Raw genomic sequence first — 27,877 nt, 5'->3', positions numbered from 1 at the left:
GTATGAGTAGATCAAATAAATAAATAAATAAAAACTGATCCTCCCCTAACACACACACACACACACACACACACACACACACACACACACACACACACACACACACACACACACACACACACACACACACACAGATATTCATATTTCAACCATATAACTTTTTTAAAACAATAAAGCAGAATAAAAGAACTTGATCATTTTATGAAAATAAGAATAAAAGATAAAAAATGATGCTATAGAAAAAAAATTGAAATATTATTGACATCTAGCATAATAATCTTGGAAAAGAATCTTAAATATTTGTACAATACCCTAATAACTTGTTAGATATATATTTTATGGCAGGAGTAAGCAGTAGCAAAAAAAATCCAGGAATGTATGAAATTTTGCTTTAATAAAGAGATTTGAGCTTAACTCAGCTTTAATACTGTCAACATTCAACCACAAAAAAAAACTCTTTATGTAGCTTTGTTTTATTTATTGAAATAAAGTATCTTATGCGAAAGCTATAATTATCAGCCATTTTTAAATGCTTGCTGATTAGTCTAATATAAGAAGCTGAAATTGCTCTTTACCTAAGATTTTCTCTGCACTATGAGTCCTATGATTTCTATAGTAGTAGTAGTTTTGAAACTTATGAAACTTCACAGGAAATTTAATTAATTAAGAATAATGTCATACTTAATTGCAACGCAATTAAATGCATTATTCAAGTGATTATAGTGATCAAAATTTTATAAGTTTCATAATAGCAGAAAAAAAATTACCAAACAAGTTGAATCCTAGCGATATTCAACTCCTCCTCCTCTTCAGTTACTTAAATATAACTGAAGCACTTCTGATGGCAATATCCACTGCTGTTAGCTAATTGCTATGCTGAGTAAGTGATCTCTAGGTGCATTTACTATATTTAAATGGTAAAAATTTGTTTTTATTGAAATACCAAATGCTTTTTGATATCTGCAGAAAATGTTCACAATCATTACATGCTGTTTTTTGGGGGTAAAATTACCCCTGCCTAAAGAGGACTGTCCACAATCTACACAAGGTTAGAAAAGTCATGACTAATACTTCCATAAACTCCTTATTGATAAAATCCTTAGAAAAAAAGTAAAGTCTGATAAACATATGACTGAACCACATACTAAGTGATAACTGTTGAAAGACAGTAATCAAATTCCTTTATGATTTAAAGCATTTTAAAAAACCGTATAAAATACTAGAAAAAGGAGATCAACAATCATCAAAAATAGTTATTTTCTCTACAGATATCAGAACATTGTACTGAAGAAGTATCCCATATTTTACTCATGTACTGAAATAATTAATCCAGAAAATAAACTTTGTTAAATTCACAGTATTTTTAACAACAAATAAACAGAATAGTATCTCTATGATTCATTAAACAGTTTAAAACTGTTTGAACGTACTACACACATTACAAGATAGTTTTCTGTCTAAAATCAGTTCCAAATTCTAGCAGTTCCATTTAATATCTATAACAGAAAATTTATTTTCTAATTACCAAGTATTGCTAAACTTTGTTCTTGTCATTTTTGCATCTAGTAATACACAGTTATAATTACTAAAATTACTCTTCTTCTTTTTTTTTTTTTTAAATCATAACTGCCAACACAGGCATAATTGCAACTTTTGTAAAGAAGATAAGAGGAACAAAAATAGTCATCAGTGAAATACATTAAAATTGGCCAATGTGCAATATATTAATATAGAAAAACACACAATATTAAGAAAGTGAATTTACAGACTAATGTAGAGAAGCTTTGAACTTCAACAAGCTTACATTAAAAAATCGTTATTTAACAGAAGTATCTTTGAGCATGGCATTCATATACTTAAGAATTTAAATCTTGGCACATTTGCAGCCTACGATAATTTGACTAATCTTAATTAGGAAAGAAAATAGCTCTCTCTCTAATAAACAGTCTCTCTAAACCAAGAATATTTCCATGCATGATAAAGATACAATATGTATCTGTCTATATATATTGAATATTATATGACACCTTACACATCTAAGAACTAAAAAATACTATGAAATTGCATTTTCAAAGTGTCAGAGGTTTAACACTGTGTGATTTAATACAAATGGGCTTGTTTGATTTAATTCAAATTACCACAGGGACTGGTATTCTGAGTAATCTTTATAAATATTTTTTGCCTTGCAAAAATTATAATTTATTTTTGAATATTTTTTATAAAGTAATAAATATTATTTCCAGATAACAGTATTGGAGAGAGACTTCAATGAGAACAGATTTCTCAAATGATTAATCTGTTTAGATTAATATTAATCTCTGTGGTAATTTGTACACAGTATATTGCTCAACATGTATAATTGTTTTGTACAGGTGAGAAAAATCTCATACTTAATTAAAAATTCAAAAAATTATGATTTAAAGGATACCAAATCTCTTTCACTTGTCCAAGAAAAAATGAGAGAAAACTGAATCTGTCTGAGATAACCTCTTCCTCAGGCATTATCTTATATATAAAAAAATGTACTTTGGTCTAAGAAAAAAAAGAAATGCATATGTTTTACTTAGACCAGTTTTGTTGCATATATTCCAGGACTAAAGGTAATCCAAACACAGTATAACAAAAGAGTTCTTGTGAGTAGTATTGTGTTTTTATGAATGCATGATTTTCAGTTCTCATCCACTACATGTTAATTTTACGGTACATGTAGTCATACTGAATTCATAACTTTTATGATGAGTAAGAACATAATGAAGTAATATGGCCGGAAGCCAAGGAAATGAATCATTTAAGCTGCTGTGCCCTCTAAACTTGCACTGCTAATGTTGCTGGCCACACTGGTCTTGCTTGGAGCATGTTGCAGACAGCCAGGAATGGAATCTAAATGGAAAAGGAGGAGATATTTTAATATTTGCATTTTTATAAAATATAAGTATCAAAAATGTTTATATTAAAAAAATCCTTTATATTATTTAAAAAATATCAAATTACCAAATTATTTTTCAAAATGCAGTCGTACTTAATTGTAAGGTAGTTTATATTTACAGTTGGGTGTTCAGTAAAGTAATATGCCTATTGAAATCAGCAGCTATATTGCTTCAGTTCAAGAACATTCTGATCCATAAGAGGGAAAAAAAATTATTAAACTCACTAATATTGCACTACTTTTCTAACCAGTATCATCATCAGAGCACAATTATAACTGTGACACACAGCACTAATGCCTTTGGGTGGAATAGCCACAAAACTAATTCAGAGAAGTCAAGCTATCAGATCTTAAAATGATAATCTTCCAGATCTTTGGTCAATTAATACAACCATACTTACTGATAGTAGGAGAGTGCTTCATAACTAATGCTGATTCTCAAAATAGTCTCTCAGACCTATAATGACTTCTATGTAATAAAGATGCTTTCCTCCATCTGATCCTCTGTGAATGAGTATCCAGAGCATGGTCTGCTAATTCTGACTTGCCATACAGGTGATTGTATATGTAATTATTGTGTTCCTCAGGGTGGATGTTAACCGATTTACTAGTATGTCCAAAGCAGGCCAAACTGCAGACACAAGGAACTTTATACATTCTGGGATGTTCAAGAGAATGCACTTAATCTTTAGGAGAAAGTATGAAGGTAGCTAGCAAGTGACATGGAGATCATATTTGCAGAGAACTTTGGCTATTTTTTCTGATATATCCTTAACGTGTGGGATTAGAATGGTTTTGCAGTGCTCCTGTGTGTTGATGATGCAGTCCTTAAAACTGAGCTCAGAGACCTTTATAGCAAATGTCTACAACCCATATAAAATATATGAAATACTGCATACATCTTAGCCATTTGCTAAAAAGGTGCTATAAATGTCTCTGAGCCCAGTTTTAAGGACTGCATCATTTGAACAAATAGCCTTGGCTCAGTGAGTAAGTGTTTTGAGGATACCATACTGTTGGGAAGGGTGGTGGTGTGATTATGTAAATACTGTCTTGTAAGAGTAAGTTTTCTTTAAATGGAAAATGATAATGAGCCATTAGGAAGTCATGTCACTAGTGTATCTAAAAAGTGAAGACAATTGTTACTTTCTTTTTTATGGTGAAGTTTATTTTAGGGTGTTGGCTGTTAAGATGAGCCAAAAATGTATCTAATGTTTCTGGACCATGGGGCTAAAGAGCAAACACATCATCAACATAGTGCAGGCAGACTATCAGTTTAAATGTGGCTGTGTTGAGTGTTTGGTTTTCAAAATGTTCCATATAGGAGAAAGATGGGAACCCATAGCAGTCCGATCCAGATGTTTGTATATTTTTCCTTTCCATAGGAAATAATCTGCATATACGGTGAATCTGAATAATTCAATTATGTCAGGAGGGAAAGGTAGCTTAATGAGGTTAAGGGTCTATGTCAGTGTTTCTCAGCCTTTTTTCGATCATGCCCCACCTCAGTGTCTCAAAGATTTTGATGCCCCCCCCCACCTCTAGCAAAATAGTCAGCCAAGTTTTGAAAAAGTATAATATAAATATGTACATGTACATTTTCTAATTGCCCCCCCCCCCCTGTGAGAAACACTGGTCTATGTCAAAAGTACATTAGTGAAGAGTGAAGTAATATTGAAACTGGCTGTGATGTCAGAATCTGTCACTTAATGTTTTCAAAGTGCAGATAGTTTTTAATAGATAAGGGAGAGTATCCAATAAAGAAGGAAATTGATGTGGATAAATGTTTGGCCAGTTTGTGGTTGGAGCATTCCCCCCTTCATCCTATAGTAGGATGAAGGGGGAATAATAGGTTTGTGAATTTTAGGGGTCTTGTATATCCGTGGTGGTTTGGCAAGACAGGGTTTCAGTTTTTTGGTAATTTCTTTGCACCAAGATGTATTTTTTTTTAATAGGCGTTGCTAGTTTTGCAAGTGAACGTAGTGGTAAATTTCAGTGTATAGTGTTGCTTTTTATTGCAAATTGTGCTGCATTTTTTTCATTTTGGATACAAGTGTACTTCAGTAGTGGTGATGTTGAAATTTTTTGTTCTTTATATTGTGTTTTTCTACTTGTTTGTTTGTACTGCTTCAGCTTCTGAAGATGGCGAGCATAAAGAAACGTTGGGACCATCGTAGAAGAGCTTAGGCAGGAGTTAGTAAAAATGAAAAGCAAAATGAAACATCTGGAAGAGGATATTAAACATCTAAAGGAGAGATTGGCTGATGATAATGAGAAGGAAGGAAGTTAATATTATGAAGAAAGAATCGAAGGATAGTCATATATCAGTGTATGGGGATTCAATCATTGGAGGTGTGATTACTAATAAAGTGTACAAAACATGCTTTCCTGGTGGAACAATGATACATCAGTTATTTGCTTCATCACCAGGCATCAAAATTAGTGGTAGTCATGAGCACAAATGACTTAGTTGGAGAGAAAAAGAATGTTAATAGAAACTTGAGGAAGTTGTTGCAGCAGGTAAAGAAGAATAGTGTTGTTGGGAAAGTCATAGGCATCTTGCCCAGTTTTGACAACAGTGAATTGAGAAGGAGAGCAAAGATAATGAATAGTAAGATGGCTGAGTTATGTTTGTGTGAGGCAAAGAGGGTTCAGTTTTAAATCTGTGGAGTGAATTTGAAGGGAAGTTGGAATGGTTTAAAATTGATAGATTACATTTGAATGAGTTTGGTGTTGGGCATTTAGAAAGGCTATTGTTTTCTGAGAAGGCACAGAGTCAAGAAGTTAGTGTAGTAAATGATCAGAGTCTACTTGTGAAGCAGGATAGCACAAATAAATGGATTGTATGACAGGAGGAAGATGGATATGAGGTTGAAGATGTGGTTGCAGCACATGATGATGGAATGCATAAAAGTGAGGATGAGACAAGTAGGAATGAAAACCAGAGTCAGAATCAGAGAAACAGGAGTGGTCAGACCTCTCTGACCACTCCTGTAGTTATACAGACAGAAGTCGTCAGTCTGTATAACTACAGTTGTGGTCCAAGTGTTGGAGAGATTGGCAAGGAATAGAATACAGGAATGGGTTGATGAAAATAGCATTCTTTATGATGGTCAGAATGGATTTATAAAGGGTAGGTCCTGTTTTAGTAATTCACTTGCATTTTATAATAAGGTAACAAGTGGTGTCAGATAAGGGAGAATCATATACAGTGATATTTTTGGACTTTGCAAAAGTGTTTGATAAATTACCACATGATAAGTTGGTGTACAAGCTGCAGAGGATAAAAATAGATAGTGTATTGATTAGATGGATCAGAGATTGGTTCTCTTAAAGATACCAGCAGGTTGTGTATGATGGAGCAGTGTCTCAAAAAAGGAGGGTAACAAGTGGTGTGTGACAGGGTTCTGTTCTTGGGCCCCTGCTGTTTAACTTCTTTGTAAACGATTTATGATGTAGACTGACTGGGGATCTTTAGTTGTTTGATGATGATGCAAAGTTGGGAAGAATTATAAGTAGCAATGCTGATGTTAATTCCCTTCAGGAAGATTTGAATAGATTTTTTACTTGGACAAAAGAATGGGGATGTAGTTTTAATATCAATAAGCAAGGTGTTGCATTTTGGGGTGCAGAAATATAAGACTGTGTTCTATATCGATGGTGTGTATTGCAAGAAGTGGATAAGATTAGAGATTTGGGAGTATTGGTTGACATTAGACTGAAGTTTTGAGTGCATGCTGCTAGTGTTGAAAAGGCTGCACATCATAATGTGCAGCCTTTAGGTGTAAGGATAAGAGGTAGGGATAAGGGAGTGGTTGTGCCACTGTATAAGGCACTGGTCAGGCCACACTTGGACTATTGTGCTCAGATCTGATCACCTGGTTTTCAATGTGATGTGAGACATTGGAGAGGGTCCAGAAGCGAGTGACTAAGATAATATCAGGAGGCAGGAGTTTGGAATGCTGGCTATGGAGAGAGTTTGGTGGATAGAAAGAAGAGAGGTGATATGATAGACATTTAAGTGACAAGATTTTATCAGATTAATCCAGAGGGGATTATAAAAAGAGTAGAAGGTGAGAGGGGAAGAACCAGAGGTCATTCCTGAAAGTTATGTAAAAGTGTGGTGAAGAGCAGTATGAGGAGTAGATTTTTTACATGGAGAATTGTCAGTGAATGGAACTTTTAAGGATTTTAAGATTCTTCTTCTTCTTTTCAGCCATTTTCTGTCCACTGCTGGACGAAGGCCTCCTCTTATAGATTATATATGATAAATATGTTGTCAGTTAAATGAACCTCCCACAATGAGTCTGTCGACTCCATGGAGGGTGTAATAATAATACCTCTATAATTTTTAGGGTCATCTCTATTACCTTTTTTTAAAGATAGGGATCACTATTGTTTTTTTTCCATTCTATTGGTGGGTTACTTGTTGAACAGATTTTATTTAAAAATAATAGGAGGCTTTCTTTGAATCTCATTCCAGCATATTTATGTAATTCTGATCCTAACTTATCTTCTCCAGGTGATTTTCCATTTCTTGTTCCTTTCAGGCTGATTTCTAATTCTTCTTAGTTATTTCCTTTTCATTAAATGTTTGCCAGTTATCTTTTTTAAAATACAGTAGAATCCGCTTATTGTGATCATGGACAATATTATCAGTTGGATATTGTTATCAAACTCAGTCGGTCCTAAAATATACCATTTAAAATAATCCATCTATTATAATCAAAATTCTGGCTATTGTTATCAAAATCCTCAAATATTTAGCCTTTTGCATCTTCGAATTAAGAACTTGAAGGGTTAATCAGGAGAAAATTTGCCAAAGAACATTTGTTGAAATCTGACTTTTATGTTATGTTACATGTTTCAAAATCTTATATCCATTGGGTCCTATTTTATATACATCATGTTCTAAATTAGAAACAAATTTGTTCCATAATTCTCTGTCTTTTTCTGACTTCTCTTTTAGCTATGGGTTTTATTTTATTATAGTAGAATAATATTAAAAGAAGATTCTATCCATAAATCTTGTATCTTCCAGGCAAATATAGGTGGGTTAGTTCTTATAATCTTAATCTTCTTATACTGTAATCTTAATCTTTTTTTAAATCTTAATTTTCCCTAAATCTTAAATCTTCGAGGCAAATGCAGGCGGGTTTAAATACAGTCGAATTGTGATTTTTTGAGTTTATTTTCATGCTCGCTTTCAGTAAGTGAAGTGCTTGTTAAAACATCCCTTAGTATTATGGCAGAAGCAAGTAAAAAACAGAAAGATTTATCTTTTCAAGAAAATCAAAGAATTTTAGAGTGCTATGATAAGTTGCCTAAAATGAGTCAGCATAGTGCAGCTGTAGGTTTAAAAATTTCACGACCACTCTTGTGTAAGATCTTAAACAGATCAAACATTGAAACTTCAGTTCTTATAATGAGAACATGAATCGGAAATAAGTCAGATCTGGTAAGGATACTCAAATTGAATCAGCATTAAAAATTTGGTTTAATAATGTTCATGAAAAGAATGCTTTGATTAATGGGCCTTTGATGTGCCAAAAAGCAGAACTTGTAAAAATAATGGGCAAAGAAAATTTCACCGCAACGATAGATGGTTTAACAGGTGAAAAAAGTAAGAGAATATTGTGTACTAATTAAATTAAGGGGATATTAGATCTCACATTGTTTTAAAACTGAATTATTCAGTTTTAAAACAATGTGGGATCTAATATCCCCTTAATTTAATTAATGTTTATATCGCCGAAATGAAGCCTGTCGGCTCTTTATATTTAAGTGTACAAGCATATTCATGGTGAAGAAAAAAGTGCTGGTTTTTTTATCAGCTGGTGTGTGGATTAAGACTGAGTGGCCAAAAATTATTGCTGAATATTCTCTCGAGGATATTTAAAATGCAGATGAAACAGGACTCTATTTTCGTGCAATGTCTGAGCATATTTATTTATTTAAAAATGAAAATACTAAAGAATTTAAATCTTCAAAAGAGCAAGTGACAGTTCTTTGTTGTGCTAATATGAAAGGTGAGAAATGAGAGCTCCTAGTGATTGGAAAAAGTAAAAATCCTCGGTGTTTTAAAGGTGTCAAAAGTTTGCCTGTTGACTACTGTTCTAGTGTAAATGCTTGGATGACTAATGCCATTTTCAACAATTGGTTAGTTAAATGGGATCTTAAATTAAAGTGTAAAATCATGTTGTTAGTAGACAACTGCACTACACACACAAAATTTATCATTAAAGAACATCAAAGTAATCTTCGTGCCTTCAAACACCACATTAACTCAACCATGTAACCAAGCTTTTAAAGGTTATTATCGCAGGGAAGTTTGTGCGAGAATTATAGCTGAACTTGATATAAAAGACCCAATTGCAAAAAAAAAAAGATTTCCTTTCTTGATACATTGCATTTGGTAGCAATGTCATGGAAGCAAGTCTCTGAGAAGACTATTGAAAACTGCTTCTAAAAAAGGTGGATTTTTTAAAACAAACTCTGAAACTCAAACCCCAGATGGTATGTCAAAAGAAGAATTTGAAAATTGGTTGGATATTGATAACAACACTGATGTGGCGACTACAATGACAGTGTCAGAAATATGTCAAGCTGCTTCCAATGAGAACTTTAAACTGGTAGAAGAAAGTGAACCTAATACAAGTATAGAAGAACAAATTTTAGAAGCTTCTCCAACTGATGCCCAGATGCAAGAAGCTCTATGAATACTTCGTCGTGTCATACAACATACAGCAACAAACTTCGAAAGGCATTATGAGTATGAGCAATTTATTCATGAACGAACTATATTCAAACACATGACAGACAACACTAGATAAGTTTTTAAAATAAATTTTATGTTGTTACTTATTAAAAAAGTTGTTTATAACAATAAATTAAATTAAATAATGTTCATACAAAAAATTAAAATAAACGATACAAATTTTTATATCCTTTGCTTAATGTTATCAGTGGTTATTGTTATTGAAAAGTGACTGTCTCAAAGTGGTCTCAACAAGCAGTGTCCACTGTGTTCATCTGTCCACAATTCTGTGGACAGATAAACATAGTATACAGTATAGAAATTCTTCTAATTTCAATTCAGTGTTTAATTTTACACTTTCTTTAATATCCGTACTTAAATGTTTCAAAATCTTATATCCATTGGGTCTTATTTTATATACATCATGTTCTAAATTAGAAACAAATTTGTTCCATAATTCTCTGTCTTTTTCTGACTTCTCTTTTAGCTATGGGTTTTATTTTTTTATATTCTATTTCATCTTCTAATCTTTTACTGCTTAACCATTTATGATATGCTTCTTTTTTCATTTCTTTGATTGTATATTAAACTCCTCAACCTCTTTTTCACATGGAACTGCATGTGAAAAAGAGGCTATGGAAGAGATATAAGGAGACAGGTGAAGAGCAGATGCATGAAGAATATAAGACACAGGCCAGGAGAGTGACTAGTATGGTAAGGTAGCCAAAACTGGAATATGAGAAGAGATTGGCCCTAAGATCCAAAGAAAATCCTAGGGAATTTTTTAGCTATGTGGCCAGTAGGAGTAGGAGAAATGATTGTGGAAGAATGACATTGTGGGATAAAAATGGGAATATAGTGACTGATGCAGAGGACATAGTGGAATTGTTCAATGAACATTTTATTGGAGTATTTCATCCTGGAGGAGTAAATTTTAATACTAGAGGTATAGGGCAGGTTCGAGGTTTAGAGGTGCAGGAGGAGAGCATGTTCCAAATACTGAGTACTCTGGATGTCAGTAAAGTTGTGGGACTGGATGGTATTTTGCCACAAATTTTGAGAGAATGTGCTAAAGAACTGACAGCTCCTTGACATGGCTTTTCAATGAAAGTCTGGCTATGGGAAAGGTGCCCAGGGAATGGAAGGAAGATAAGATAGTGCCATTGCATAAGGATGTTAGCAGACTGGAAGTGTCTAATTATAGGCCAGTTTGTGTGTCATCAGTAGTTGTTAAGATCTTGGAGAAATTAGTCAGGGACCGTATACAACATTGGGCAGATGAGGGTAATGTTATCTGTGAGAGAGTCACCATGGATTTTTGAAGGGGTGCTCTTGTTTTAGTAATATGCTAGCCTTTTATAATAAAATTACAAGAGCAGTAGATGGGGGAAAGGCATATACTGCCATTTTCTTGGATTTAGCGAAGGCATTTGACAGGGTTCCACATGATAAGCTGATGTTTAAGTTGCAGCACATGGGTTTGGATGTCAGGTTGGTCAACTGGATTCAGGATTGGCTGTCTGATAGGTATCAGAGAGTTGTGTATGGTGGAGCAGTTTCAAGGAGGCAGAAGGTTACAAGTGGGGTCCCACAGAGCTCAGTACTTGGATCTCTATTGTTTAACCTTTATATCAATGACACTGTCAGTGGACTGCAGGGGGATATTCTGTGGTTTGCGGATGATGTGAAGCTCGGAAGGGTTATAAGTAATAGTGCAGATGTGGTAGTCCTGCAGGAGGATTTGAATAAACTAGACAGATGGGAAAATGAAAGGGGGTGCCGGTTTAATGCAGCAAAATGTAAGGTCTTGAGATTTGGGACACTGCATACTCTATTGGAGGAGCCATACTGGAGGAAGTAGGGGAGACAAGAGATCTGGGGTTGATGATTGATGGAAACTTGAAATTCAGGAGACATATTGCAAAGGTAGTGAAGGTAACACAGAGGATTGCTGCAATAATTAGAAGGGTGCTGACCTGCAGAGATAAGAGTTATCATTCTGTTGTATAAGACCCTGATCAGACCACACTTAGACTATTGTTCTCAGATTTTGTCCCCAGGATTTGAAGGGGATAAATTAACTGTGGAAAGGGTACAAAGGCAGATAACAAAGATGGTTTCAGGACTGTACAGTGATAGTTATGAGGATTGGCCGAGGGAATGTGGACTGCAGAGTTTGGTGGATAGAAGAAGGAGAGGTGATATGATTGAGACTTTTAAACTGTTGAGAGGTGGTTACAGGATTGACACTGGGGAGTTCTTTTGCTTGGTTGAACAACGGGAAGGAGTGATGACAAGAGGTCATCCCAGGAAGTTACGAAAGGAAACCGTGAGTAATAGGGTGAGGAGTGGTTTCTTTGCATGGAGGGTGGTTGAACCATGGAATGCATTGCCTGATGGAGTGGTGAGAGCGAGAACGGTCAATGAGTTCAAGGAGTGGTATGATAGACTTTGTGTTTTATAGGAAGGACCTCCTGTGATGAGTTTTTTGAATCCTTGGAGGCCTAAATAATAATAATCTCATACATTCAGTTTTTTCTTTTTATTGAATTTTTTGGTCTTTCCTAAGCTTTTATTTACTGCTGTATTTAGTATTGTTTTTATATTAAGCCGTTTTATTTTATCTAAATATTGGTTAATTCTCTGTTCATATAGACACCTGTATATTTGTGTCATTTAATAATCTAGTTTTATAAACAAATGTTTTAAATTTTCTTCTGTTCTTGTTATTTGTAGCCATTTAGGTGGTATTCTTAATTTTATTTTAATGAAGAAGTGGTCACTACTTATTTCATGTCCTTTGTGAACTCTAACATCTAAAGAGAACGTTGGTGTCTTTTCATTTATGATGAAGTAATCTAAAATTGATTTCCATCCTCTTGCTGCTCAAGTAATTTAAAATATTACTGCCTGAAAAATGTAACCAAACATAAATAACACATAACACTCAATCTAAAAATTACACAATATTGTCACACATTCAATATAAAATTAACTTATCTTGCTGCAGGTCATCTAGTTACTGAGTTATTTTACAAATAAAATATTTTATAAATAAAGTTCTAAAATAAAAATTGAAGCTGACATTGATATATATATATATATATATATATATATAAAATAAGTTTAATGACTATTACCGAGAGAAAAGATGGCAAGATATATTTAACAATATACTACTAGTTTACTAGTTTCGTTACAAGAACATCATCAGGTATCATACTCAAAGAAGTATATAAAAAACTACAGAGACTTAACATTGTACTAACAGAACAAGTGAAAAACAGTAGCATGTTTGAAAAAATGCAAGTATGAGTTCCATACAAACGAATACTACGCGCTGTCGCGAGTGCGCCAGTACTGAACAGAAGCAACGTGTGCGTCCGAGAGATTGTAACTTAGGCTATTATTGATATGAGATTCCTCTCATATCAATAACAGCCTAAGTTACAATCTCTCGGACGCACACGTTGCTTCTGTTCAGTACTGGCGCACTCGCGACAGCGCGTAGTATTCGTTTGTATGGAACTCATACTTGCATTTTTTCAAACATGCTACTGTTTTTCACTTGTTCTGTTAGTACAATGTTAAGTCTCTGTAGTTTTTTATATACTTCTTTGAGTATGATACCTGATGATGTTCTTGTAACGAAACTAGTAAACTAGTAGTATATTGTTAAATATATCTTGCCATCTTTTCTCTCGGTAATAGTCATTAAACTTATTTTATAATATTCCAACCGAGTTAAAATGAATTGTCAAAATATATATATATATATATATACACACAAGGGGGGGGGGTCTGGTTAGTTGTGATAAACACCTAGAACAAAAATTATATTAACCATGCTACCGGCCAAGATGTCTATAGACATCAAGGTTTATCATGGATGCGAAATGCATATTAAAATTGTAATACCATTGATGTTACAATCAAATATATGATGGATACAAAGCATATGAGGATGTGTATTTGTATCCATAATGGCAGGTAGGGTGGTTAAAGCAACTGATATCACCACAAGAAAGAACATATGAGAATATAAGAACATAAGTTACCTTCATAACTCTTCTACTAGTATGTTCTTTCTTGTGGTAATATCAGTTGCTTTAATATCATTTTGTTCTAGGTGTTTATCAGGACTTTCCAACCCCCCCCCCCCCCCTTCCACACTGAACAGAAAATATCTGTTCAGTGTGGAAGGGACATGGCATATGGTCAAGCAAGTTCCTGCCTAATTTAGAACAGACATGAGATATGTCCTGGTGTATATATGTTACTGCCCAATCTTAGAAAAATTAGTTTTAATAAAACAAGGTTCTTGGTTGAAATAAGCCAAGAAATTGGTTTTGATAAATCTATAAGATGAAATAATTTAATAATTAATCAAAGAAATATCAAACTCAATAAATTGAAAGTTAATAATTTTTCTACCTCACCCCCATACAGTGATATATGAAATATGTCTATAAAATATATACAGCAATCTCTCAATTATCTGACTCTCAAATGAGTTGGCATATCAAACAACTCTTTGTTCAACACTATGTAAATGTACATTCAGTTAACTGTACTTTCCGCAAACTGACCAGTCATCTGATTTCTCATAACATATCATGTGAACTGATTGAGGGTCTTCAGTTGTTTGCTGATGATGCAATGTTGGGGAGAATTATAAGTAGCACTGCTGATATTAATTCCCTTCAGGAAGATTTGAATAGACTTTTGACTTGTACAAAAGAGTGGGATTCTAGTTTTAATATTAAGAAGTGCAAGGTGTTGTATTTTTTTAAATACACCTGGACCTCACTGGATAGAGAAATACAAAATTGTATAGATTATATCCTAATTAGAAATAAATGGAAAACCTCAATCAAAAACGTAAGAACACTCAAAAGCCTAGTCTGGATACAGACCATGAACTCCTCTTTGCAACAATTAAGATAAAATTCAAAGTCAACTATAAAAGAAATAGAATTGATAAACTCCACATGGAAAAGTTAAAACATAACCAAATAAGATTAGACTACATTATTAATATTGAAGAAATAAATAGGCCTCAAACAGATGAAACCGAAAACCTTTGGAAAACAGGAAAAGAAATATTAATATTTAAATTAATAAATATTATAAATTCCTAAAGTTTGCCTCGGCAAGGCAAACTTTAGGAATTTATAAGAAACCCCAATAATAAATGGATAACATCTGAAATATTAGAAAAAATGTGAAGAAAAAAGAAAACTAAAAACAAAAATAAACAGACATACCTCAGAAGAAAACAAGAAGAAATACAACTCAAAAATGAAATTGGTAAACTCTGCAGACAGGCTAAAGAAAACTGGCTTAATAAAAAAGCAGAAAAATGCAATGAGTCATATAAACACCATAATTCAAAAATATTACATAACACAGAGAAATTACAAAAAACTTTTCACCACTACCTCTAACAATGCTCAACCATCAAGGCAAGGAAACAGGAAATCCAAATGCAATAAAAGCAATTTGGATGGAACACTACCAAGAAATCTTTAAGAAGGAAAGCAATAACTACCTAATAACAAAGCCCCACACTAAGTCAAGACATGATGCCTTAATGATCCTAATAATCCTTCCATCAGAAGTGGAGAATGCTCTAAAGCAATTGAAACCTCTGACTAAGCACCAGGGATAGACCAAATTCCATCAGAACTCTGGACAGAAGGAAAGCAAACAACTTTAAAATTCCTTACCACATTTTTCAACAAAATCATTAAATCAGGAGAAATACCAGAAGATTGGAGAACAGGAATTATCATACCAATTTACAAGAAAGGCGATAAGAAAAATTGTAAAAACTACAGACCAATCATTACTCAGCCATGCTCACAAAATATTTACAAGAGTCTTACAGAACAGAATAAAGATCACATATGAGATTATTCTTAGTGAAGAACAGGTAGGCTTCAGAAAGAATCGCTCCACATTGAATCAGATCTTCATAATACAAAGACTAGTAGAATTATACTGGGAACATAACAAAAATATCTATTACTGTTTTATAGATTTTAAACAGGCATTCACTTAAATAAACAGAATAACCTTATTAAGAATATTAAAACAGAAACAAATCAATGAATATACCCTAAACTTCTTATAAAAATATTATAGTCTCACAGAAGCAATAATTAAATTCAATAGTATAACAACAGATAAACGTCAATAAAGGAGGAGTCCAAGGATGTCCCATCTCCACATACCTTTTTAGCATCTACCTAGAGCAGTGCTTCCCAAACTGTGGGCCGTAGGTTTTGTTGAGGGGGACCATGAAATAATGAAAACAAATTTAAAATGTTTTAAGACTAAGTAGATTTTTTTATTTTAAAAGAAACGTATTTAACTTTTATTATTTCTTTTTTGTTATTTTTTATATTTTAATGGAAAAATTCACGCATTGGTGTTGGTTCACAAACTTTGCTTCCTTCGTATTTCAGCGCTTAATGAATATTAGTAAATATTGCTTATTGATATGTTTCATTTCAAATCAGTGGTTAATTGTATTTACTTCGAATGCTCTCCAGGGAAGCTCCAAATCTTCCTGTCCCTTTCATCACATGTTCGTAATCAGGGACTGTTGATATTGACTTTATATACATATCAAAACTCGTTTTATATTATCACTGTCATCCAAGCTAGTTTTCTGTCATTTCTGTCACCAATAAAAGTTTCGCATATACTTCACACATGAAAAAAAGCTTAAACAAGTTCATGTGGGGAGATAGTAACTCCCTTGCAGTGGTAAACAATCCCCCTCTCTAACAGCCACTATACTGCAGAGGCAATAAAAACAAGTACTTTTATTATGCTAGTGAATAAGGTATGAGGAGTCTGTGTAATATATTTCTCAACAAATAGTGCAATTAGAGACAACTGGGATAAAAACACACTAATTAATGAATCGCATGTCCCCTCATACAGAAATTATGCTGTATATATAGATAGAAACAAAACCATATGTTGCATGGGCAAACACAGTATCTAACTAAAAACTATTGTTATTAATTAGATGTGTGTGAGTTTGATTTCCCAAGGCAGTAAAAAAATTCAACCGAACATGTTAAAATTCATAAGTGTTAAAACTAAGTAATAATATATATATAATGAATGTTATGGCAGTTTCACATATGGAATTCGGTTGAAGAGAGTTAGCATTTCAACTCAATTGTCAGCTATGCTTTTATCTTTTGATTGCACGATCTTTTGTTAATACCGCACCAATCATATGCACGTTTTAATAACCTGCCTTTGCTGTCTGTTTCACGTTAGGCTTAATTACCATAAAGGGAGAAAAGTCACAAAAGAGAAAAATGTTCCTGGTCCGGGGATTCCCTTATTCATGTAATATTCACTAATTTCATGTTATCAGTCTGTGGTTGTATCGGTAAGTGGTGATATTATTCGATGTGTTCTACATTAAAAAATTTAACCCTGAGATGGATAAGTGGCTGATAAAAAATAAAAAAAAAATCCCGCGAACAATCAGAAGAAGCAGAAACAGACTCAAAAAAAGGACAGTATTTCATATTTTACCAGAACAGCCTGCATCGTCTTCAGAACCAAACGGTAAGAGGTAAAAAATGTAATATATGCATTTGATTTTTTGCAATATTCGCTGTGTATGTTTTGTATTGAATATAAATACAATAAATATTATAATATTATAATAATATATCTCTCTATTACGATTTTTTTTCGAGGGGGGGGGGGTGAAATATTTTAATTTTGCAAAGGGGGCCCTGACATCCAGAAGTTTGGGAAGCACTGACCTAGAGGATATGGTTAACCAAGCCTTGGAAGGAGGAAAAAGGGGTCAACCTAAAATGGTTATAATCTTAATAACATAAAATAATAGCAGACACAAAAGAAAAAAACCTAATAACCAAACTAAACAATACCGCTAAAGAATACAGCATGACTATAAATACAGACAAAACAAAAATATTGATAATTGGAAAAAACAAAGAAAAATTAAACTTCTCTTTGAATGGATCAACAATTGAACAGGTAAAACAATTCAACTATTTAGGAACAGTAATAACAGAACACCTAGATACCATGACCACTATTAAACATGGAATATCGACTGCATGGTCACCATTTAATAAGCTAGGTAAAATATGGAAAAATAATAAAATCTCCAAATCTCTAAAAATAAAATTATATAATGCAATTATAATACCCACTGTGCTATATGCTTCAGAAACTTGAACACTCAAGAAGACAGAGATACTAAAACTGGAGGCTTTTGAGATGAAATGTCTCAGAAAAATAAATAAAACAAAATGGACAGAAAAGAAAACAAATGAAACTGTAAGACAAGACCTAAAATATACAGACTCATTAATAGAAAATATCAAAAGAAGACAACTTCAATGGTACGGACATGTCGAAAGAATGCCATCAAAAAGACTACCCAATCTTGCTCTGTATTCAAGATTAAAAGAAATAAAGACAGACCAAGAATTAAATGCATAACATCAATAAAAGTCAACTCTGGATTACAAATATATAGACAGCTCACCAGCCATGCAAGAAACCGAAATCCCTGGAGGTTGTTGTGGAAAAACAGAGGATTCAATCCGTCTCTGATGGAAGAGGACAGTAAATAAGTAAGTTGTATTTTGGAGTGAGAAATATAAGGCTATGTACTAAATGGCGATGCTGTGCTGCAAGAAGTGGATGAGATTTGAAATTTGGGAGTGACAGTAGACCGAGGTCTAGAGGGCATATTGCTAGCGTTCTAAATGCTGAACATCGAAGTGCTGCTATGATAAGGACTCTAACGTATAGGGATAAGGAAGTGGTTGTGCCACTGTATAAAACACTGGTCAGACCACACTTAGACTATTGTGCTCAAATTTGATCAACTGGTTTTCCGTATGATGTGGAAACAATGGAGAGGATCCAGAGACAAACGACTAAGACAATATCAGGACTTTGGAATGCTAACTATAAAGAGAGGTTGAAGAAATGTGGATTGCAGAGTTTTGGTGCATAGGAGGAAAAGAGGTGATATGATAGAGACATTTAAGTTAGTGAGAGGATGTTATTGGATTAATTCAGATGGGATTATAAAAAGAGTAGAAGGCAGGATGAGAAAAACCAGAGGCCATCCCTAGACGTTATGTAGGAATGTGGTGAAGAGGGGTATGAGGAGTACTAATAATACCTAAAATTATTAGGTATTATTAGTACTCCTAAAATTATTAAAATCCCTAACATTCCTAACCTAAGGAATGTTAGAGATTTTAAGATTTGGTATGATAAATATGTTATCAGTTGAATGAACCTCCCACTATGAGTCTGCTGACTCTATGGAGGATTCAATAGTAATAATAATGGATAACTGAGAGATTACTGTATTAAATTAATTTTAAAACTAAATATTTCATACAAAAACTAAAATTATAGCCAGACAGTAAGCAGTTCATTGAGGAATCAATTTAAAAAATCTTTATACCTTGACTGCTAACTGAAGGTGAAGAATGAGAACCACATTTTCCATTTGGTGGGCCAAGGTAGGAAGCTGGCACCCATCCACGGCAGGCAGTATCTAAAACCCGCACATACCACCATCCTGCACATCCTACCTTTACCACTTCAATAACCTCTCCCTCTTTCAAAGAAGCTTCTCCAACATCAACAGCTTCATAATCCCCAAGTGCCATGTAGCGACTACCAACCTGTACAGCAGTAAAATATTTAAATTGTGAATTAATTGAACTTTAAGCCACCAAGATTCTAAAATGAGAAATAAATTATAATTTTATAAGTTAAGCTTAACTCTTTTCTTTCCTTAGCAGCTAATAAATGGTAGCATTTGTAGCATACATATGTATATATATATATATAGCTGGATATCGAGGCATCTAATTAATGTGGCTGTTTTTCTTATTGAGTAAAATTTCTTGTATATTAATATCATTATCATTATTACTAGTTGAGCCAAGTTTACTGTCTAATCACAGTACTGACATTAGTGAATTGTACATTGATCTTGTCATTTTAAATGAGTGAATAGAATAAGTAGAAAAATCTGAAGAAAATGTTCATTGATTGATCAGCCAAGAAATCATGTGGTGAATTAAGTTTAACCCTTTTCTATATGCAAAGAAAGAAAATAGAATTTCCTATATCCACCATGATGGTGGTGGATTTAGGAAGTTAAGGAGGCAGTCCACAAGAAGACATCACATTTCCTATCTAGTAAATACACCTAATAGAAAGGCTCTGGGAAGATAAATATCATGAAAATGGCAAAATGTTTTGAAGGAACTACAAAAAGAACCAAAGATGATAAAGATGTTATAAAAACTGAGGATAAGAATATTCTATATGTCTGGAGTAAATATTTTATAAAAATATTAAACAAATTGAACAGTGACAGAAAATGGAATCATTGTGAGAGATCCACAATCTCATGCAAAAAAGATCATTGAGTAACTTAAACCCTTTCACAATTTTCACACTAACCACACTCTCAGGTAACACATTCCACTCACCATGAAAAGAACTTATTCCTCACTCCCTTGCTCACAACCTCCTCATCATGCAGCTTCCAGAGATGGCCTCTTGTGTTACCATTGTAGCACAAGAGCTTTCTATTCACAAGAAGCCTCTGCAATTTGCATTCTCTCAATTTGTCTTTATATCCCACATTTCAGAGATCTGACGCTGACTTAGAAAATATTCTCCGGATCCTCTCTAAGATATCCTCATCCACTTGAAAATCAGGCAACCAGATATACATATAGTAGTCCAATGCAACTCAAGGCCTCATACAAGAGAACCATAACCTTTTGGCTTCTGCAATGTGATCTACAAACTTTAAGCCTCTCTCTCTCTGCCACCATTACCAGATCTCTCCTCTGATCTTTCCATCCCTTCAAAATTTCCCCATTTATTGTATATTTTATATCTCACCCTTGCTTATCTAAAACTTTCAAGACCCTTACAACCTCTGAAACATTAGAAACCAGTAGCTCCACTCACACAGTCTTCAGATCTTCCTGTAAGGCCACATTTGTTCTACTCATAGTAGAACAGATGTGGCCTTACAGGAATTTTGCATCATCTGCAAACAGTGACATATCTCCAGTTAAGCCTGACATACTAGCTAAACAGTAACGGTTTCCAAACAAAACCCTGTCGCATGCTGCTGTTGACTTCCTCTTTTGGGATACCACTTCCTCAAACATAACTCACTGATACCTAAATGACAGCCAGTCACCTTTCGAATTCGCTAGTCTCTTATTGAATCCCATCTGTTCCAATTTAGTTATCAGCTTGCTGTGTGGCAATCTGCCAGAGGCCTTTGAAAAATCCAAGTACAGTATATCACAGTATATATGCATCTCCTTTATATATACAGGGTGTCCGGGATAAATTTGACATATTTATAATTAATTATATTTTTCCGTAAGTTACATGTATTAACACACACTTCTCTTCATTTAAAAGTTTGGACCCTTCTTCATTCATATACAAGATGTCAGAAAGGATGGATAGCTGGAACCCACCTGAATCATGGAAGAGAATAACTTGTATCATGATGATTCGTGCCCGCCATCAAAATAAGGATATTACGATTGCTGCCCAATGCTCCCTGAATACAGTAAAAACAATCAGGCATGAACTAGAGACTTGCAATGGTGACTACGAGGATGTAGCAAGAAGAAAGATCCCTAGCAGACGATCTGATTGCGTTCGTACAGCAGAATTCCTCGCAAATCTGCAGGAACAGGTGTTGAAGAACCCTGGCATTGGAATTCGGGCTTTGTTCGTGGAGTTGCTAACTGTAGTCAAGCCCTGGATAACAAGGGTAGCCAATGGTAGGCCGTATGTATGGCAGCAGGATTCGGCCCCTTGCCACACCTCTGGGAAAAGTCAAAAATGGTTGTCTGAAAATTTCTACGACTTCACCAGTCCAAATGTTTGGCCTCCAAACTCCCCAGACCTTAACCCCATGGATTATTTTGTATGCGGCGCAGTTGAAAAAGACACCAATCGCACTTCCAGTAATACAAAAGCCCAGTTAATGGATAAAATTAAAACAGTTTTTGCGGCCCTTCCCAGGGAGACTGTAGCATCAGCTTGTTCGAGGTTCCGAAGCAGAATTGAAGCTGTGATCGATGCTAATGGTGGTTATTTTGAGTAAATCTTGTTGATAGTATTGTAATTAACTCTGCCTGTAATGTTTTTTTGTCAATTCATTAAATTTAATAGATACAAAGAAGATTTTCTTTTTCCTTACGAAACTGTCAAATTTATCCCGAACACCCTGTATATATGCATCTCCTTTATTTGTTGCCTTGTCATTGTACATAAACAGATTGCTAAAGCATGACTTTGTGTTAACAAATCCATTCTAATTAGAATAAGGGAACAAATTATAGACCAGTCTGAAGTTCAGGTTAAAATGCCGGAGAAGGTAGATTCATGATACAGTTTAATGGAATACACAAAGAGAAATAATAATTATTAGTAGTATTGCATGAACACCTCCATGGACTTCTGAGGCTCATCGTCGAAGATTCAAACTATCAACACTATCTATCATGCCTCTCCTTTTAACCATTAACAGACATAGCACTCACAAATGACTTGGGCAACTTGTTCCATTCATTCGCCACTCTCCAAGCAAAAAATCTAGTCCTCATGCTCTTGCTAACCACACTCTTATCCAATTTCCAGGGATGACCTCTTATTCTGCCCTCTCTAGCCAAGTGATAAAACATTTCCCCTGCATCAGTCTTATAAAAGCCTTTCCTTCCTTCCTTCCTCCTTATACGTATATTAGGCCCTAGTGGCCCATTACATTTGTATTAGGTGTGGACTATTATGATTTGAAACTGTGACCACCTCAAGGATAAAGCGGTTAGCCCTATGCCTCCCGATGTGTCCTGTCTGTAGATGCATGTGTTCATGGGGCCAGTTTGCCTGTTTTGGGCGATGAAAAACTCAAGTTTCCGTGTGAACCCCCCCACCCACCTCCGTTTGAGAGCTAACTCACCTTTAGTTGAAAGAGACCAGATAAAGGTTCCTCACATCTTGGATGGAAATCGAACCCAGATCTTTCTGACCAGAGGGATTCATCTATACTGACTGAGCTACAGAAGCTCATAAAAACCTTCAAGTAACTTAAATGTTTCTATCATATCCCCCCCCGTTTTCTTTACACATATCAACCAACTTTTGCAATCCACAAACCCTCAATCTATCTTGATAGTGAGCATTCCATAGACCACTCACCAACTTGGTCACTTGCTTCTGGATCCTCTCTACCACTTCTCATCTCCAAGAAGCCCAGATGACCAGACCTGAGCACAGCAGTCCAGATGTGGCTGTATTAAGACTTTGTGAAGAGGAACGATACCTCCCTTATCTCTGTTTGTTAGTGTGTTCTTCAATAACCAAGTAATCCTATGAGCTACAATGGCTAATTTAGAAATATGTCCTTAAAACTTCTGCTCTTTATCTACCACTATCCCCCAAATCCCTGACTTTATCAATTTCCTGGAATACAGCTCCCTCAATCTGATACACAGCTTGTAATCTTTGTATCACAAATTGCATAACTTTACACTTTTCCACATTAAATTGACGTTCATTATGTTTCGCCCATGTTGCGTGCCTATTTAAATCATCCTGCAACATCTCTACATCACTTTGTTCATTTATATTTTAACAGTATAGATGTGAACACAGATTGGTAAGAAAATAACTATTTATTAACTTAAATGCTAATATTTTGCTGGTATTATATCCAGCATCTTGAGAGCATACAAACAAAGTTTGTTACAGTAGCAAGACAACTGCAATCTGGTGTAACAGTGGGACTAGTATGAGTAATTGTAGCATGTAACACAAAGACTGAAGTCCTAATTAGGCGCTATCTAAGTTTAAAAACAAAACAAAACAGATATTAATTTGGTCTTAGGATGACTGTCTCCCAAATCTTTGGTAGATTTATACAGCCATTTTTGTTGAGGTTTGGAGTATGTTTCAGGGCTTCTGTTGATTCCAGGAACAACCTCTCTGACTTGTAAAAGTTTCTGTGCAGTACTTTTGTTTTTTTCCAATTGATCCTGTGTGCAGGGGTATCCAAAGCATGGTCTGCCAGACCCGACTTGCCGTAGCGAAAGTGCGGAATATATTTTTTTGTGTTCACCGAGGCAGATGTCCACAGTTCTTCCTGTTTGTCCATAATAGGCTCGATGACATGAATAGGGCACCTCATAGACTCCTGGATGCGATAAAGGAGAGAATCTGTCCTTAGGTGGATAAGGGAAATGGGTTTACAGTGATACTGCTGGACCTGGCAAAGGCGTTTGACAGGATACCACATGGAATTCTAATCTGTAAACTACAACATATGGGAATGGATATAGGGTTGGTGAGATGGATAGCTGGGTGGTTGATGGAGAGATATCAAAGAGTAGTTTATTCAGGAGTAGAGTCCAAAAGACGGCCTGTGACTAGTGGTGTGCCACAGGGTTCTGTTCTTGGACCACTGCTGTTTAATTTGTTCATTAACGATATAGGGAAGGGTCTAAGTGGGACAGTTCATTTGTTCGCTGATGATGCAAAGTTGGGTAGGGCGATAGTGAACACAGAAGATGTCAAAGTCTTGCAGGATGACTTAGATAGATTGGAGTTCTGGACTAAGGAGAATGGATGTCAATTTAATGTGACAAAATGTAAGGTTATGCATTTCGGAGTGAAAAGATTAGCAGCAGTATACCACATTGGTGGAACTGTACTCCAAGAGATTGATGAGGCCAAGGACTTGGGAGTATTGGTGGATAGGGAGATGAAGTTTAGGGGGCACATTGCGAAAGTAGCTAAATCAGCTCATCAACTCACTTGGTTGTTGAAAAATACCTTGACGAACAGAGACAAGCAAGTTATTGTACCTCTGTACCGAGCCCTGATAAGACCTCATCTCGACTACTGTGCCCAGATTCGGTCACCTCGGTTCCTTCTTGATGGGGAGGAGGTTGAGAGGATCCAGAGGCGAGTGACTAAGATGATAGCAGGTCTATGGAATGAACCATATGAGAACAGGTTGAAGATTTGTGGGTTGCAGAAACTAGTTGATAGGCGGAAAAGGGGAGATATGATTGAGACATTCAAATTGCTAAAAGGATTCTATAGGATTAATTCAGATGATATTTTTGAGATCAGAACTGGTGGTGGGAGAACTAGGGGACAACCATGGAAGCTGGGCAAGAGCGTGGTTAGCAGGGGTGTTAGAGCTGAGTTCTTTACTTTTAGAGTGGTAAATGAGTGGAATAAGCTGCCAGAGTCTGTTGTGGGTGCTATGACAGTGAGCAAGTTCAAGGCAAGGTATGATAGATACTGTGAGAATGTTGAACAGTTGTGTGCACATGATGTTTAGGGCTTCCCTCGATGAGTCTAAGGACTCCTGGAGTAGCCCGTAGTAATAATAATAATAATAGGTGAATGGATGAGAGTTGCCAATTTCACATAATTTTTAAATACAGTGCATAGTTGGTGTTTGTTAAGCATCCTAGATATCTTTTTAGATGTGCCTTTAATGGATAGGATGGTGAGAGTTTTGTTGTAGTCTTCTGTGGTAGATAGTGTGTGTGGGGGGGATTTTTGGGGAGCATTTAGTATTTTATCTATCTTATGGGGATTATAGCCATTAGTCAGGAAGGTGTGATGCAGGTGAGAGCAATGTCATTGGAACAAATTGCTCTAGCTCTATGGGTTAGTGTTTTTAAGATACCATATTGTTAAGAAGGATGATGGTGTGATTGTTTGTGTAAATATCTCATCATATGTGTGGGTTTTCTCTAAACCGAGAATGATAAGGAATGTTCTGGAAGACGTGTGATAAGTGTGTCCAGGAAGGGTAGACGGTCATTGGCTTCTAGTTCCATTGTAAAGTGGATTTTAGGGTGTTTGCTATTTAGATGCACTAAAAATGTATTCAATGTGTCTGGGCCATGTGGCCAAATAGCAAACTTATCATCAACATAGCGTAGCCAGAAACTAGGTTTGAGAGCGGCTGTGTTGATAGCTAGCTTTTCCAGATGTTCTATGTAGAAGTTGGCTAAGGGGGAGGGAGGGGGGATCCCATAGCTGTCCCATCTAATTGTTTATATATTTTCCCTTTCCATGTAAAATAACCTGCCTGTCCTGTGAATTTAAATAGCTAAAATATATCAGCTTCACATATCAGCTATCCCCCTTCACAAAACCATGTTGCCCCAATAAAATATCATATTCCTGTCCACATAGCCATGAATTCTGTCTTCTCTTTCATTATCCTGATGTGTATCTTCAAGGGGTGTTTAGGCTATTATGACAGCTGCATGATTACATTTACACTGTTATTAATCTCTTATCAACAATTTTCCTCCAAATTAGTCTATTACTTGTCAGCACTAAAGTATTGTCATATCTAATATTTTGTTTTTCTATGGCATTTCTGACTAAATCAATCCACCTAGACATTAGTGTCCTCTGGGTCTTGTTTCCTACCATCTTGGCATCAAACACTTGTTTTGCTAACCCTTCTTCTTCTGCTTAAGTAGCCATGTCACCTTAGATTAGCTCTGTTCACAGATTGTTGAATGCTAACAATGTCAAGTTCCTTTCATTTTCATTTTATTTCTAATGCAACTTTCTCTTCTCGGTAACTTAAAACTCGTTTGAACACTGTCTTGTGTACTGCTAGTATAGTCCAACCACAGAAGCAAGAGCTGTTGTTGGCAGACTGCCAAGAAGAGTCAATTCATGTTGAAGGCCATTGAAATAAGGAAATGTCAAATTGGCCACCAACATGTGAAATCATGTGCTTTAGATGTAAAATTTTCCAACTGTTATACAAGCAAAATAGTTACCACTTTAAAAACTACAATGATCATAAAAGAGAAGTTAATTTTCCGACGTGTAATAATAATACGGATTGATTACCCTATTATCGGAACGGATTCTCCTTCTTTTGACATGCCGAAGTGTTGAACGGTCTCTTATCTGTGGGCATACTATATAGTGTTTGGACTAATTTCTCTCTTATATAATATACCTTTATTCACCTGGCTCTCCACTATACCAGCTCTGCTTATTCTGTTGTCTATTTCCAAATTTGACATTTTCATTAAAAACTGTGTCTAAATAACTGAAATATTGAAATTTTGCTTTTTCTATAGGCTCTCCATTGAGAATGCAGCTAAAGTTTTTTTATGTTCCTACCTATTTTCATATTTTTGGTCTTTATATTGCTTATTTTCATGCCAAATTTGTTACAGCTGTTATTTAATTTAGTTAGAAAATCCTGGAGACTTGCACTGGATGTGTTTAAGAGCACAACATCTGCATAAAGTAAACAGCTCAGTGAGTGTGATATCTCCAATTCTAATATTAGGTTTAATGTCCCATTCTTTCATAATGTGTTCCATATAGATGATGAATAAGAGTGGAGATAATGTGCATCCTTGTCTTACACTTGATTTTATATCAAACAATTGTCCTGTATTTCCTACAATTCTAACTGCTGAACAGACAATTTAAATATAAACTATATACTGTTCTGTACAATGTTCCATTTACTCCATATAACTGTCGTGTTTAGAAAAGCTTTTCTATATGCACCTTGTCATATGCTTTTTTCCAGTTTTACAAAACTTAAGTACATATCCTTTTTATACTTCCACGATTTCTCAACTATTTGTCATAAAGTCTTGTAAAGTGATTTTGACAACCTCTGTTTGGCCTTAATCCAGATTGTTCTTGAAGTTTTTCCTCCACAATTTTTCTTAGCCTCTTCTTAAGTATATTGCATGTATATTTTATTTATTATTATTACCCCAAGATCTCATGGAGTCAAAGACTCATCTGGGTGGTCCTTTTATCACACACACACACATCTCATCATACCGAGCCTTAAACACACTCAAACTCCTTGCAGATACCACACTCTCAGGCAAGGCATTCCAATCATTCACAACTCTGCACGAAAAAAACCTGCCTCTCACTCCCCTACTCACATCCTCTTTATACAGTTTCCAGGGATGACCTCTGGTTCTCCCCTGATCTCCCACTATTCTCTGTAGAACTTCTCCACCATTGATCTTATAACAACCCCTTACCAACTAGGTCTCTATCATATCTCCCCTTCTTCCTTC

General features: G+C 35.1%; 1 protein-coding gene across 1 annotated transcript in view; it reads right to left on the bottom strand.

The window, feature by feature from the left end:
* Positions 1–2,764: 2,764 nt before the first annotated feature.
* Positions 2,765–27,877, bottom strand: part of LOC150094948 (guanine nucleotide exchange factor DBS-like) — a 500,966-nt gene continuing 475,853 nt past the window's right edge. Inside the window, exons 26-27 of the mRNA XM_090411335.1 lie at positions 19,180–19,402; positions 2,765–2,880 (exon numbers count right to left, since the gene is read on the bottom strand). Of these exons, the coding sequence (XP_090267461.1) occupies positions 2,789–2,880; positions 19,180–19,402 (315 nt within the window). The 3' untranslated portion in view covers positions 2,765–2,788. The remainder of the gene's footprint in view (positions 2,881–19,179; positions 19,403–27,877) is intronic.

The sequence above is a fragment of the Typopeltis vanoorti genome, chromosome 21 (assembly GCF_054136105.1).
Source record: "Typopeltis vanoorti isolate ZY-2024b chromosome 21, IOZ_Tvanoo_1.0, whole genome shotgun sequence".
Taxonomy (NCBI): Eukaryota; Metazoa; Arthropoda; class Arachnida; order Uropygi; family Thelyphonidae; genus Typopeltis; species Typopeltis vanoorti.
The sequence above is the reverse complement of the archived record's forward strand: the minus strand, read 5'-3'. Positions and strand labels throughout refer to the sequence as shown.